This window comes from Trichosurus vulpecula, chromosome 5, assembly GCF_011100635.1.
Source record: "Trichosurus vulpecula isolate mTriVul1 chromosome 5, mTriVul1.pri, whole genome shotgun sequence".
NCBI lineage: Eukaryota > Metazoa > Chordata > Mammalia > Diprotodontia > Phalangeridae > Trichosurus > Trichosurus vulpecula.
In genome coordinates, this window is record NC_050577.1 from 249087490 (window position 1) to 249103110 (window position 15621).

At 40.8% G+C, this 15621-nt stretch overlaps 1 protein-coding gene across 1 annotated transcript in view; it reads right to left on the reverse strand.

Moving 5' to 3' along the window:
• The window catches only part of KCNMB4 (potassium calcium-activated channel subfamily M regulatory beta subunit 4), a 102089-nt gene extending 89680 nt beyond the window's left edge, over positions 1–12409 (reverse strand). Inside the window, exon 1 of the mRNA XM_036761092.1 lies at positions 12074–12409. Coding sequence (XP_036616987.1) covers positions 12074–12409 — 336 coding nt within the window. The remainder of the gene's footprint in view (positions 1–12073) is intronic.
• Between the last annotated feature and the right edge of the window lie 3212 nt (positions 12410–15621).

A 15621-nucleotide genomic window follows, 5' to 3' on the forward strand; every position in this document is an offset into this window, starting at 1 on the left:
TCCGGTAACATGCTGCCTTCATGCGGCCATCTTGGCTCCGCCCTCTAAATGAGTATCTTAAAATATTATGAATATGCATTAGCGAACAAAGCTAATTCTTTTAAGTAAGCACACTTGGATAACATAAGGTAAGCTTCTAGGGAGTTTAATTGGGCAAGATATAACTGTCATTTGAGGCAGAAGGGTTGAGGGATATGTCTACATCTTCATTTTTTAAAAATTTGAATCTAACAAGTTTCAGAATGCAATCCCTTCTCTGAAGTTCATTCTGTCAAAACTTATTGACTAATCCCAAACATGGTGGTTATTGTCTACTGGTCTCTGAATCATTCTTCCACCTTTCTCATGGAGTTCAAAACTTGGCTCATTGTCTTTTTCTTTTTCCTCATCTTCTTTCCTCGTATTAGGGTACTTGACTAAGCATGTTGATGCTCCCTCAAACACCCTAACCTCCCCCTTCCTCAATTTACTAATTTCCTATGTCCTACTCCCTCATTCCCCTTCAGCCACAGGCAGAGATGGTCACATGCTAGATTCCACCATCACCCATGAGTGTTCTACTTCCATGACTGCAAAGTCTGACATTCCTTAGATTGGGAGCTCCTTCACGGAAGGGAATGTCTTTGCCTTTCTTTGTAGCCCTAGTGCTGGGCATAGTGCTTGTCACATAATAGGGGCTTACTAAACTCTTAGTGACTGACTGATCTTATCATCACATCTATTCCTATGCCTTACTCCACCTAAATGTATTCTTAATTTTCACCATGACCTCCAAACCCTCCACCAGGTCTGTACTTTCTTAGCCCATTATTTCTATTCTGATGTCACTATTCTCCCTTTCTAGTCTCACCCCTATTGTTAACATGTTCAATTCCACACTGCCCTCTACTCTTGAAACTCTTGTCCCTTTATTGTATTATCCTTTCTTCCAACTCATTAGATTAAGACTTAGTTTCTCTCCTGAGCTCTAATTCCACATCCCATGTCACTAACTGCCTATTGGACATTTCAAACTGGATGTCCCAAAGATCTCAAATTCAATATTTCTAAAACAAAACATGTATTTCCTGCAAAACCCACTTTTCTTCTGAACTTTCCTATTTCTATTAAGGGTATAAGTTTGGTGTTATCCTCAATTTTTCACTCACCCACATCTCTTCTACCCAGTCAGCTGAAAAACCTTGCCATTTCTACCTTGAATCTGTCCCCTTCTCACTACTCACAAAGCTACCCCCTTAGTTCAGGCCCTCATCACTTTTTTTCCAGGGCTACTGCAATGGCCTCCTAATTGGGATCCCTGTCTGATTTTCTGCATTCTAGTTCATCCATCACATAGCTGTTAAAATGACTTTTCTTAAACACAGATTGGACCATGTCATTCTCTCTTCAATAAACTGCAGAGCCTCTTTACTGCTTTTTAGATAACATAAAAATTCTTTTGTTAGCTTGTTTGGCACATAGTAGCCCCTTAAAAATGTTTATTAATTGAGTGATTAAAATCCATTATTGCCTGGCCCAACCTACCTTTACAATCTCATTATAAATTACTTCCTTTTTTGTACTTAATGATCATTCTAGCCAAACTGGCGTTCTAGCTGTCCTCACACAAGGCACTCATTTCCTATCTCTGTGTCCATCCCAATGTCTGAAATTCACTCCCTCCTTAATTCTGTCAGAATTCCTTATTTCCTTCATGATTCAGCTCCAGTGCTACCTTGCACATGTGAAGCCTTTCCTGATCCCTCCAACTACTAGTTCCCTCCCTCCCTTAAACTAACATTTATTTTGCATTTATTCAATATGTAGTTACGTATTCTATACATATTGTCTCCCCAAATAATATTTAAACTCCCTGAGAAAAGGAACTCTTTTGGTCAGTTAACAAACCCCTATTAAGCATTTACTATATAAAAGGTATTGTGCAAATATAAGAAAGATAATCCCTGCTCTTGAGGAGTTTACATTCTAGGAAGGCAACATATACAAACAAGTTGAAAAGAAAGAGGAGGTGCCCAATTCCTGGTCGTAGTAGAGAAAGTGAGTTTGAAGTACACCCTGGAGATGAATGAGACATAGCTGGCCTGGGTGCCTTCCTTAAAGTTCCAGAAGGAACCACTAAATCAGAGGGAGAGGCTGAAGTGTGTGAATTCCAGGGTTGGAATGAGCTTCCAGAACTATGAGGTTTCTGGGCATGGTGAAGGGAGCCAGGAGCACATCCTAGAAAGGAATAAATGTTTCATTTTTGTCTTTGTATTTCTAGGAACTAGCTGCAATAATAGTAGGTATTTATTAATTATGCTTGGATTGGATAGCTCTTGAGGAGTTTGGATGATTTAGTCAATCATAGTAAAATCATAGTAAAGTTGCCTCAATTATGTGCCTCATCATTTCACTTTTTATTTCTCCTGATTTGGTGTTTTTATCTTTTTTCTATTCAGTTAGTAGCCTGATTGTTCACAGATAATAGATTCAGAAAAAAAGTAACCACACATTGGGAATCAGCCATTTCTTGTCTGTTAAATTATAATCAATTTCAATTTTGTGATGTTATTTGGTGCTTCTCACATCCAATGCCTCTTTACTCTTCACTCTTCTCAAAGCATTCATGATATATAGACATGAGCTTTCTACATAGCCTTCAAGACTTTGGTCTCTCTCATTTCTTGCTTCCAAACCATATTTTCAAAGTTATTTTTTGCTACCCTTCCCATTCAGCCCTCTGCAATGAAGTTTCCAAGTATCAACGGGTATGTTGATTTAATTTTTTGGGTTATATAAAATTCTTCATATAATTTCTCCATTTTCCACAACAGATCTTGTGGCATGTAAGTTACAGTTTTCATGGGGGTCTTTTGGCAAATGTTTATGATAAGCAATGTAACGTGAAATGACCAAGTATCCCACGAAATACTTCTTGTTGTCTCTGGATGCACAATAAAACCAACTCAACCAGTTACTTTATTTGCCTCTCCATGGAGAATCTGTGAGCCAGTCTTCCACTTAGCTGCAGCCCCCTTTTTGTCTTCAGATTTCAATAATAGAGAGAATACAAATGTTGATATGGTTTAGTTCCTCTAGTAGTATTTCTATCTATGATCATACAAGTGACTATAATTTTATGTTTTTCCTTGTTTCGTGGGTTACTACAGTCAAATAATTCCTTATTAAGTGATAAGCCTGGTGGCACACAGTAGGCACTTAATAAATATTTACTGATTGACTGCCTGAAGCTGAGCTCCTCATACTCAGGACTATACAAACCATAGTAGCATTTTTTAAAAAGGCAACTACGGTATCATGATGAAAACTTGACAAAAGTCATACCCTGATGCTCTGTTGTAGTATAGAGGTAATCCTAGCTTCCTGAAGGTTATACTGGTACAACATGAACTCTGACATGTTTGATAAAATTTGAACATGAAATAAAAATCTATTTTTAAGATATAAACAGGCTAAAATAAAATAATACTTTATGATAAAAGAACTTTTTAAAAATTAATTATCATTGTCTTATCAACATATCCCTAAAAGTGAAAGTCTAGCCATTATGTCCTTCTGAAAATATTTTCCAACACTTCTCAAAGTAGGAACACTCTCTACAAGCTGGAATTTTGAATCCCTAAAACTCTTAAATGTCACATATTGATGCTTTTAATTTTTACTCAGGTGTTCTGTGAAATCAAATAAACATCAGCTCAAAAACATTGAAGGACAAGGTGTAAGAAATTAGCTGAAGTTAAGCAGAGAATACCACATGGATTTGGAAGATAAGCTGGATCGGGGTAGGGAACCTGCAGCCTCAAGGCCACGTGTGGCCCTTTTACTGAATCCAAACATCACAGAACAAATCCCTTTAATAAATGGATTTGTTCTGCAAAACTTGGACTCAGTCAAAAGTTTGAACCTGAGGACCTAAAGTGGCCACAAGAACACAGGTTCCCCACCCCTGAGCTGGATAGCTGATAGAGTGTTGCTGATGAATTCCTACATAAATATAAGAAGTAAATGCATAACGCTGAATCTTTCAGCAACCTCTGGTGTCTGCCAGTAAGTCTTGCAAATATCTATGTACCCAGCTTAATTAGCAATGATTTTTTTTAAACAGAGTGACACCAGTAGGTTCCAATAAATAAGACACAAGGAGATATGAACTGAGTGCCAGTCCTGTTATAAGGAAAATCTGGGTTCCTGTTTCAGACACTGACTGGTTGTGTTACCATGGGCAAGTCACTTAATCTCCCTGATCTTCAGTTACCTCATCTATAAAAGGGGAGATACTATTAAAATAACCAATGTAAAGAGCTTTACGAGGTACTTAAAAGAAATATAAATTTCAGGTATTTTTAAATAACTATAAAAAGATCGACTTTAAAAGTTCTAATCAATGTTTGGATATTAACTACGTGTCCTCCTGAAGTGACTGCATAATATGGTAGTTGTTGTAGGCCTGAATAACAAAAGAAAACCAGTTTAAATTCAGTTAAGCTCAAGTCACCAATTTTTTTTCATGCCTCAGTGCTGTGATCTATGATGTTATCAGTGTGTTAACTCCCTCTGATGGTGCAGATTACAACTTATTTCTGCCAACATTCCATGCAATCTTTATCAGTCTCCCCCAGGAAATCTTCCATAGGTGATCTTCCAACCACCTAATGTGCTAAAGGACTTTCTCTGGCTCTTTTGACATTGTGTGGATGCCAGGGGAGCACATAGACTATTCACCTGTTAACCTGTGTCTTCACTACATAACCTCTTTTCCAATTAGCTGTGTGTCTTTGATGCAATTCTTTATGACACTTTACCTGTGTAATTCTTCACTAGTACTTGTTACCACCTACTCCCAAAGGGTTACTCTATTGCCCTTTATTAGGTGACCTGTAATCTTAATTCTTCAAAAGTGTTTATCTGATTCTTTTCAGAGTCTATGAAAAATTCTTAGCATTCAATTCGTTCAAAGAGTTGAAGAGGTCTAAATTAACTTGACTGCTACTAACGTGAACTCACTGTGGGACAGTCACAATAATACAGTCACAATAATACAGTCACAAAAAATACAGTTTATTTGGATTCCCTTCCAACAATTTTCTCTGCCAAATGATACTCATGTTGATCACTTTGAAAATCTAATCTAAATTGTGGGTTAATTCAAAGCAAATTAATTTTTATAATGACAAAAGAAAATGCTTTAGTCATTTTTGCTTGAGTAGGAAGAAGTAGGAAAAACCTACTTCAATACACTGCAATTTGATGGATTCAAGGTGAACTTCTAACTTTTATCTTTTATCATGGAAATCATCCTTAGAGATCATTTAATACAGTCCCTTCAATTTATAGATGAAAAAAAAATGAAGCACTAAGAAGTTAAGTGACCTGCCCAAGGCCACACAAATAATCAACAAAGATACTTAAGTCAGGTCAAACCACTATCATCGCAAAGAGATACACAGTCATGGAATATTCATTGGATCTAGAGACAGCAGGATGGGGTGGCCTTGAACAAGCTATTTCTTGTCTCTGGGTCTATTTCCTCATCTTTAAAACGAAGGGGCTGATCTAGAATAGAGAATGCTAAGGTACTTCTAACTTTACAATTTTGTGATATCCGATATGGTCTCTACCTTCCAGGCACTTAGTTGAGGCAGGGCATATATGTTAAAAAAATAACTAATAGTACAAAATTGCATGGGTTAAGTACCAAATAAATGGCATAGATAGTAAATGCTACAGAAATTCAGAAGAATTTATTTCAGAGGGTCAGGGGGTGATCTTCAAAGAAAATCAGTCAATTACTGAGAATTTTTTATGCATTTAATATGTGTCCGGTACGGTGGTCAGCATTAGGAACACAAAGACAAAAGTGAAAGTCCCTGGCCTCAAAGAACTTACATTCTAACAAAGGAAACATGTACATTTGTAATTATATACAGAATATGTGCAAAATGAATACAAAGTAATTTGGGGATAAAGATACTAGCAGCTGGGAGGATCTGACTTCATGTGGAAGGGGGTGCTTTGAGCTAAGTTGTGAAGGAAACCAGAGATTCCAAGAGATGCAGATGAGGAGGAAGTATATACCTCACATGGAGAATAGACAGGAGAAAGACAGAAATGGGAAATGGAGCATAGTGTGTGGAAAAACAGCAAGTAGGCCAATGTGGATGGACTGAAGAGTCTGGGGGGCGGGGCGGGGATGTGCAAGGCTGAAAAGGATACAGGTTTGGAAGAAGTTTAAATCTTAAACAGGAGAGTTTATATTTCTAGTTCTAAATCTATAATCTTATGAAGATCTATAATGGCACAAGTATGATTCACATCTATAAGATGCAACTTCCTTAGCAGATAATTGAAATAGTTCAATAAAAATATAAAAGAAGGGACATATGGGAGAGGCATTCCAACTCTTTGATCTTAAGACAGTATAGCACCATGTTGAGGATGCTGGATGTGGACTCAAGAGAATCTGCGTTTGAATCTCAGCTCTGCTACTTATAAATTGTATCCTTGAGTAAATCATTTTACTTTTGTATCCCCAGTTTTTTCATCTGTAAAATGAGAATAAACAAGATGACCACGAGCTCCTTTCAAGCTCTAATCTGTCACTTTATAAGTATTCAAGCATGACTTCAAAATTTTAAATCTAGGTTTCCATTGGTAAAAATAATGTAGGCTGGAAAGGAAACATTTTGTGGGGAATAGAAATAGTAAGTTCTGTTGTTACCAATAGAATTGAAAAAGGTAAACATAAGAATATTGTAATCAATATTCATTTGCTCAATAAATATTTGTTGAGAACCTAGTATGTGTAAGGTACTGCACTAGGTAGTACAGGAGATATAAAGATATTAAGAGTTGAAGATTTTACAAATTAACAGTATTCATTTTTGTAACAGTTCATTGCTGCTTTGGTAAACAATATATGTTGATGGGATATAACAGAACAATTAAATTGATTTTATAGAAATGACCAGTGATTAACCTTCTACTTTCTAGCAGTTAAATCAATTAATCTCTGCTCTAATTTTCCCTATTGAAAATATCATGATATCAATATAAATTGTTTTACTGCGATACTGTTAGACGGGAAATACCTAGCAAATGAAACCAGGCCCTGGATCCAGGTTCCTTAGTCCATTTATTCTGTTGCATCAATAATGTCACAGAAGGCACAATAGTCTTGCACTTATACTGAGGGATGGAAAATCTCCCACGATCCAAGTTGTCAGACTCTGTTACTCGAGCAAGTAATAAAACAAAATAAATGATTTAAATTCACCTACTTACAGAAATACTATTCACAGAAGGAAATTGTTTCATCTAGAAAATGGTTTGCAGTCAAGAATGCTATTTAATGAGCTTAAAGAAAGATATGTTCATTTCTGCCAAATACAAAATGTGAAAACTCAAAGAACATCTTTTGAATGAATTGATTTAGCAGAATTGGTATATGACCTACAAATAACCCAGGTAAGGAATAAGAGAAAGCTTAGCATATTTGTAATATTTGAGATCATTCTGTTCAAGATTTTGCTACAAGTAAGTAGACTTTAACCAGATGATAAATGTGCTGTTTATCTAGGAACTCAAATGAAAATGAAATTCTGCAAAAGAACTATAGAATTCGTAAAACTATTTGAAGTAAGCAAAACTTTAATTGTTCACATATTAACTACAAATTCTAAGTAAATAAAATATCTTACTACACATGAAAATATAATAAAATCTGTGTAAACCTTATGACAATTGTTGAAATATACATGTATTCTTTCCTCAAAAAAACTACAAACAAGGTATATGTACATGACAAATCAGTGTTGATAATCAATTTTATTCATTTATTTAATCATTACTTATAGAAGTATATTTTAAGGAGTCTAATATATAATTTAATAATAATAGTAAAAAGTAATTAAAATCAACATACTTCACGGTTCATAATTTAATTAGATTATATCAAGAATCACTAGATCGCTATCAAAGAAACAAAATGTAGTATCTCATCATTCCTTCAGAAACAAATTTTTTTTTCTGGGGGCTTTGCAAGTAAAGGTGATTTCTATACATTTTGCCTAAAGATGGAAGTTAAAGAGGGATGGGGTAAAGTTATAAATTTATTTCCAAATCCTATACAAACATGAAGGTATGTCTTTTCAACAGACTAGTGGTTTCTTGCGATAATTCAACAAATGTTTTAAAAAGCTATTTAAAGATACAAGCAAAATTATTTGGCCTACTCAATTTTAAAAATAAGATCAGTATAACTCATAGTTCCTTTCCTAAAAGAAAAAAGATTTGAAAAGGTGTTGAGACAATAAATTTTGGCCATGTCTTGTGAACCACAACCTGAAACTCCATTCAAAAGTCTGAGTCAGAGATTTTAGGCTCACCCCTGAGTTAAACAGGACATGTGAGCCCCAGAGGAAGTTGTTTGTTGTGTTGAGTGTGCTGCCAACAGAACTAAACAACCTCTCTGGGTACGTGGTAGGAGGTGAGGGAAGAAAGTTTTGGAGACTTGGTGAGTTATCATAAATGATAGTTCTTGGAGGTCTCTTAGCTTTGTCTATCCTTCAGCCTAAATGCACAGAGTTCCTTTTAGTCATTTTACCTTTTTTCCCTCCCTTTACTCTATTTTCTAACCCCTTCATAGTACTTACAGTACATTACTCTTCCTCCTAATTCTTCTAAAGCTTTAATAATAGGTAGCACTTATATACCATTTTAAGGTTTGAAAAGCATTAACAACTGTATGATATAGGTACTGTTATTATCTTTATTTTTACAGATGAAGAAAGTTGAGGCACACACAGCCAAGCTAGTGATACAAAATTCCTAACTCTAAGTCTCCATGCTCTTATTCACTGGACCACTTGGCTGCAGGTATTCTGTAAACAGAAGAGCACTTTAAATATATGTCTTTATTCAAACATAATTCAATTTCTCAATTATGTTTTTTAAAAATGAATGTTAAAGTGCATTTATATCTCCTAAGTACATACTAGCTCAATGGCCCAGGGAAATAACTCAGAAGAATGTTATCACAAGGATGGCAAAGGGAAAGCTCACAAAAGAGTTAATCTGTCTACAGATAAAAGAGGGTTAATTCTAACATTGCAATTGATAGAGGAATCACTTCTGTTCTAATTTTCTTGTCCGAAAAATCAATAAAAACAGGAATCAAAACAGATGCTGATAATTAAGTCTAACAGAATTAAAACTCCTTTAAAAGTCAGATCAGCTAGAAACAAAATTTATTCACCAGTGTTTTTAGTAATACATGATTTTGGTGGTCATATGTTCTTTGACTATTTCTAAAACTCTTCCTGACTTCCGTTGCAATTAATAGTGTAGTTGTGGAGTTTGGGGCTGGGGATAAGATGAAAAAAAATTCTTTAAAATCTTGGTTTAATTTTTTTGACAGATGGGTTACTAAATTTTGCTTCTGGTGAGGATGGGTGATGAAGAAGAAAGAAATCTTGGGTTCCTGGGGGTCTACGCCGGTTTTGGAGGTAGGGATACTCCATACATGTTCTGGAAAGGGAATGCTTGTGGGGCTTAGGGAGTTTCAGATAGAGGTCATTGGAGAAAAGTGAAAAAAATTAAAAGTGGATTAGAGAAGGAGAAATTTTGTGAAGGAAGGATTTCTTTCTTGATGGGAAGGGTAAATTGGGAATATTATCTAATATGGTTGGACTCTGGGCAAGTAATTTAACCCCTCAGTGCCTTAAAGACAATGACTTTAAATGGCAGAAGAAGAGCTGACCCAAATAGGTAGAGAAAATTCCTTATCAGGAGCTCCCTAACACCAATGAAATAACAGGTCAGGGATTTTGGAAAAAGAAAACACACTATACATACATATATATGTATTTTTCCTAGACTTATTTCTTGAATCCTATTAAAGCTTCTTTAAAAATGTTATTTTGCCCAGGTACTCCTTCAAGATCTATCCTGCCAGCATCAGACTTGGCACTCTAAAGAAACAGATTCTTGGCATATGAAATCAAATCTAAGTATTACATAAACTATTTGCTTCCAAGTGATTTTAAATCTATCTACTAATGCGTCCAATTTTTCTTCTGCCAAAATTTTCAAAACTTGCTTTGAGATTCTGACTAAGTCTTTGTCCAAGGTATTTTACAGGGCTTAGTAATTTGTAGTTTTTCTGTCTTAAATTATTAGCAATAGGTAGAGCTGTATGATTTGTTACTGTATGAGAAAGTATCTCTTAAAGATAACAGAGCTTCAGTAACTATAAGTCTCCATTTTCTAAGTAAAACTAACATGGAATAGATGGTCTTTTGGCTCTGAAGTTCTACGATCTTATGATTCACTATTACTCTTCTGACACTTATTTGGCTTGGTTCACCCCATTTTTAAATGTTTCTAATACTTTGATTATCTAAAAATTATTTTTACACAGTGGAGTATTAAGCAGGTTACTTTGTAATAATTATCTTTAAGACATCATTACTTCCTGGAAAGTTTAAAAATTATATTTCCTCTAACCTCTTCCGGAATTTTGCTTTGTTTCTGAAATCTACATTTTTAACTAAAAAGTGAAGAAAACTCTTTGTTTTCTTCAAGCTCATTTAGGAACAAAGACTCCTGGGTTAAATAAGCTCCTTTACTTCTCAAACCACGAATTTAATGTTTAATGCAAGGGCTTTACTGTTTAGTTTTTAATACTCAATGAAACCACCTCTCAAAATTCTCTTTACTAATGAAAAATAACTACTGAAAATACCAACACAAGTGGAGCACTGTTCCCCTAAAGGGAGACTAAAAAAAAAATTCAAGCTGGGTAGTTTAAATCGGTAGACCTTAATTTTGGTTCTCATCATGGATCCTCTCTGAATCTCTTCTCTTTAATCATGGAGCTAGGCATCAGGAGGAATTAGAAAAAAACTTGAGCACTTTTGCCAAGATCCATCCTTTCCTTTACTGTGTACGATGGAAGAAAGAAAACAGAGAAAAGGAAAAAAGTCTTTCTGGTAGCCCCTAGGGGAGCTGCAAAAACTCAATTAATTCCCAGATTAAGGACATTGCATTTTATAAGCAGATCTCCCTAACAGTTTTCCTAGTGTAAAATGAACCTCACAGTCCTGGGAGTCCCCAAGATGTCAACTCCTCCATTAGCATGCAAGGTCTTAGAGGTTAAGGATGGTTTCATTCTCTGTGTTGGAATCCTAGCACAGAGCCTGGCAAACAGTAGGCACTTAATAAATGCTTGTTGATTTATTGATTTTTTAAATAAGGTAGAAGTTGAAAGGGAAGGATAACTAGCTTTCATCTGACCATATTTGTATTTTAAAGAAGTATCCCTAAATTGTTTTATTCTTCGTATTCTAGCACAGTGCCAGGCACTTAATAGGAGTTTATTGGTTGATTTTTCAATTAGGCAGGAAAAGTTTCTAGGGGAGGCAGGTTCAATAGGTTTCATTTGATCAGATTTGTATTTTAAAGAAGTATCCCTGCATTATGCCCTTATCAAAGTAATTGACCCCTCTCTCCCCAGCACCCAACAGCTCCTGGACCTTCTCTATGATTGCAAGACCACGAAATCAGGACCTCTGCCTTGGCAGGGCGTTAATGGATAGCTCCCACTCCCGCCCACTCATCAGTCAGCCGGCGGACGGCGGTACTAGGGACCCGCGGAATAGGGACTTGCTCCACGGTGGGTGGGGTGCACAGCGGCTGCTTCTGGCTGCCGGGCTTCAACCAGGAGGAGAGAAAAGTTAACTTTACTGCGAAGTGTTTGTTTCTCCTCCGCGAGCCGCCGCCGCCTCTTACAGGTGCGGGATTCCCAGAGAGCTAAGGAGGAGCGAGGCCGGTCGGAGGTGCAGCCTCGGAAGCCGGGGAGCCCAGAAAGCTCTCAGAAGAAAACCTGCGAGCAGCGGCAGCGGTGGGGGCATCGGCTCTAGTCCTTCACGAACAGAGCGGGGTCCCCCAGCTCGCCCGCTGCGGGGCCGTCGCCCCCTGCCACCTACACACCTAATGTACATCGGGCCCAAGCCGGACCCAGCCCGGAGCTGAGGGCGCCCAGGTGAGTCTCCCGCCCCCGGCCCGCCGTCCCTACCTTAGGGTTGGTTAACAGCTGGTGCTCGTCGCGGTGCAGCAGCGCCCGGGAGTGGGACTCGGAATTGTTGACATAGACCTGGACGCAGGGGTACTGCGAGGTGCCGCGGCAGTCAGCGCCACAGGTGAAGGTGCACTCGAACACCTCGGCGATCTGCTGCACCGACAGCACCGTGCAGTTGGCCGCCTTGGCTTGCAGGTCCTGCAGGGCGGGACTGAGCCAGCAGAAGCCGAAGATGAAGAGCGACACGATGCCGGAGATGATGAGGAACAAGCCTAGCCGGATGCTTTTGTCCTCCGCTTCCGTGTACTCGTAAGCCACTCTGATCTTCGCCATCGCCCCCGACGCCCCTGGAGCCCCAGCACCTTCCTCCTCCTCCTCCCCCTCCCCTCCCCCCTCCCCTTCTCCCGAGCAGCCCGACAGCCTCCGGCGGGAGGAGCCGCCACCACGAGACAGGAGGGGAGTGGGAGGTGAGGGGGAAGAGAAAGAACAAAGGGAGTGAGCCGGGCTCCTGCCAGCAGGAGCGCCCGCCGCCCGCGGGGGAGCGAGACGAGCCGGCCGAGCCCCCGCGTGGGAGCCCCCTGCGCTCCGCCCCGCTTCGGGGCCAGACTGGAGAAGCCGGAGGCGGCCGCGCAGCCCGGCGCGCGCCCTGCCCCTCCTCTCCCCTCCCCCCGCCCTCGCGGGGTGTTTCCCATTTCTCTCGAGCGCTTCCCAGCCTCCTCCCCCCTCCCAGATCGAGGCTGTCCGGGGCTTGGGGCTGGGGGGTGGGGGGGTGGAAGAGGCCGAGGCTGAGGCTGCAGAGCGACCCCGGACAGGAAGCGCCCGCGTTAACGCTTCTCGTCCTCAGCGCCTCCTCGCACGGGTGTGAGGGAGGGAGGGTGGGGAGGAGGGAGCGGGGAGCCCCCCGACTCGTTTTCAACCCTCCCCTCCCCTTCCTCCCTTCCTGGAGGCGCTGGCTTATACTTTATAAGTGTCCAAGGAGTCTGGATGGAGGGAAAAGAATGGGGGGAGCGGGGCGGAGACAGTCTGAAACCCAGGGCTGAGGTGAAGGGAAGGGACGACCCCCCCTCCCCAATCAGCTGGCGCCTCTGAAGCAGAGACTAAGAGAGAGGGAGGAGGCACGGCCTGACCAACGGAGGGAAAAGATCCCTTAGCCCTCGAAGGCTCCTTCACGCTTCGGGAAGAGGGACCCGGCGACCGAGAAAGCGCGCCCTGAACCGTCCAATCCGGAGCCAGCCATCAGGGACCCCCCCCCCGGCCCCCCGCCTTTCCCACCCCCTCAGTCTCGGGGAGTAACGGTCCCTGCGCGCTCTGGCTCCGCCTCCGGGCCAGCCCCCCGCGGGCGTTCTAAACTGCCGAGGTCTGCGCAGGCTCGCGCGTCGCGGGCCCACGCGGTCCCCGCCGGCGGCGTTTCTGCTTCGGGCTGGCACCCGAGCCTCGGGGGCTGAGGGTGCGACTGGACCTGGGTCGGCTTAGAATTAGTCGGCCGGGATTCGTCCCTCCACCTCCCCTATCTGTGGGAGGTGGGGGCCCCTCTGCTGGTGAAAAAGAAATCTTTCTAGCCGCCCGGGAGCCCAGGGATGTCCCAGCAGCCAAAATAACCTCCCCCTCGGGGCGCCGAAAGACGGGGACCTGCTGGGGAGCGGGGGACGGGCGAAGAGATTTTTCCCACGGGGCTCCCAGAGACCTGATTTGTGTATCTTAGGCTACCCTGCAGCTGCGGGTCTCAGCGCCCCCGAAACGCTCGGACCTGCGGACGCACTTTGCGGGAGGCGGGTCAAGTTTCCCCACCTGCGTCCTCCTCACCGCCTCATTTGTCTAGTGGGATTGTGCCGGTTGTTTTGTTTTGTTTTACTCTTCTAGAAAAGCCCCGTGTAGTAGTGGAGAGAATGCTGAATTTGGAGCCAGGAAGATCTACGTTCAAAAACTAGGCTCGTTTGTCGCTAACTAGCTGAGTGATGTTTGGAGAATCACAGCCTCCCCAAGCCTCAGTTTCCTGATCCGTAAAGTGAATGGGAGTCATCTGGATGACCTATAGGGTCGCTTCCAGATCCTTCTAATTCCTCTGTATACACCTTCCCCACATACTGCCTCTGTGTTTTTTTCTGGTCTGTAAACCACCAACATTTTTTTTTTTTTTGTGATGAGGAGTTAGATTCTCATAACGAATAAAGATTCAAGTTAGGTCTTGACTGCCATTCAGAGGCATCCTCCCCAGCTAGCCATACTCTGGTACGTACATCTTTGCTTCGACATCGATATTTTTCCTTGATCTGCTGTCCCAAATGACACATGTAAGTGGAATTTCTTTTTATGATCATTTGTTATATTTAGTATGTTGCTATTTGAGTCATTATGATCCTTGTATTTTGTTTTCCGGCTCTCGAATTTTACTGATGATCTTCACTCTTCCGAGAGATGGGCACCTGAATTCTCCCTGAGCCCTGCACGCTTACAGCAGCTCTAATCATTTTGAAGTTGCAAGAAAGATTCAGGTGTTAGGCACCCTTCTTCACTAAATGCAAAGCAAGTTGCCTGGTAGTTAATTGGAAGATGACAAATGATAAACGGAAAAGACAGTGCTGCTCAGTTCTCATTTTTCTTCTGTTTTTTTCCCCCCTGCTCAGAATGACCTGTGCACTGGAAGTGACAAAACAAAAATGGCTGACAGGGAGTTGATTGATAGCCAAGGTAAATGAGGACCTAGTGGGAGAGCACCTAGTTGCTCTTGAATTCAAGTGGTTACCCACATGAAGTACATCCTTAGGTATTGAAATAACTGGCAGGTATGTTGGCCGAGCCACTGTCAGTGCTGTTTGAAAGGCCATAGGAAGAGGTAGAGGTTCTGCAGGGTTCGATTTTTTAAAAAGAGAAAAGAACAGTATTGCAAATTAGGCAAATGAACTTGACTTCAATTTTAGGGAAAACACTAGAATGGATGATTGAAGCAATAGTGAACATCTAGAAAAGGAAGTAGCAATTAAAAATAACATGACTTCATTAGCAAGGTCATGCCCCATTCACCTTGTTTCCTTTTGGTAGATCATAGATACCTAGATTTTAGCAAAGCAGCGACCAAGAATTATTAAGCACCAGTTGTATGGCAGACAGGATACAGAGGAGCTTAAATTCTATTGAGGGAGGCAGCATGTGCATTTGCAAGCATGTATTTTATACACACACATACATACATACAAGGTCAATTATGGAGGGAGGGCAGTAGCAGGTGAGAGAACGGGAAAGACTTCACATAACTTGAGCTGGTTCATAATAGAAGGGATTCTGTGAGGAGAGCATTCCAAGCATGGAGGAAGGTCAGACAGGGCAGGCACAGATAAAGAGATGAAGGGTATGAGGAATAGCAAGAATGGCTGTGGAGGAAAGGAGTGGCAATAATGTATATCAGGGCTGTCCAAACGGCCACATTAAAATAATTATTCGAGGGCCACATATAGAATAAAAAATACAGTACGCTAATAGAAAGTGGGGGGATGCGGGTCATCAATAGGACAGGCAAAGGTGCAAAGCGTGAAAGCAAACACAAAACA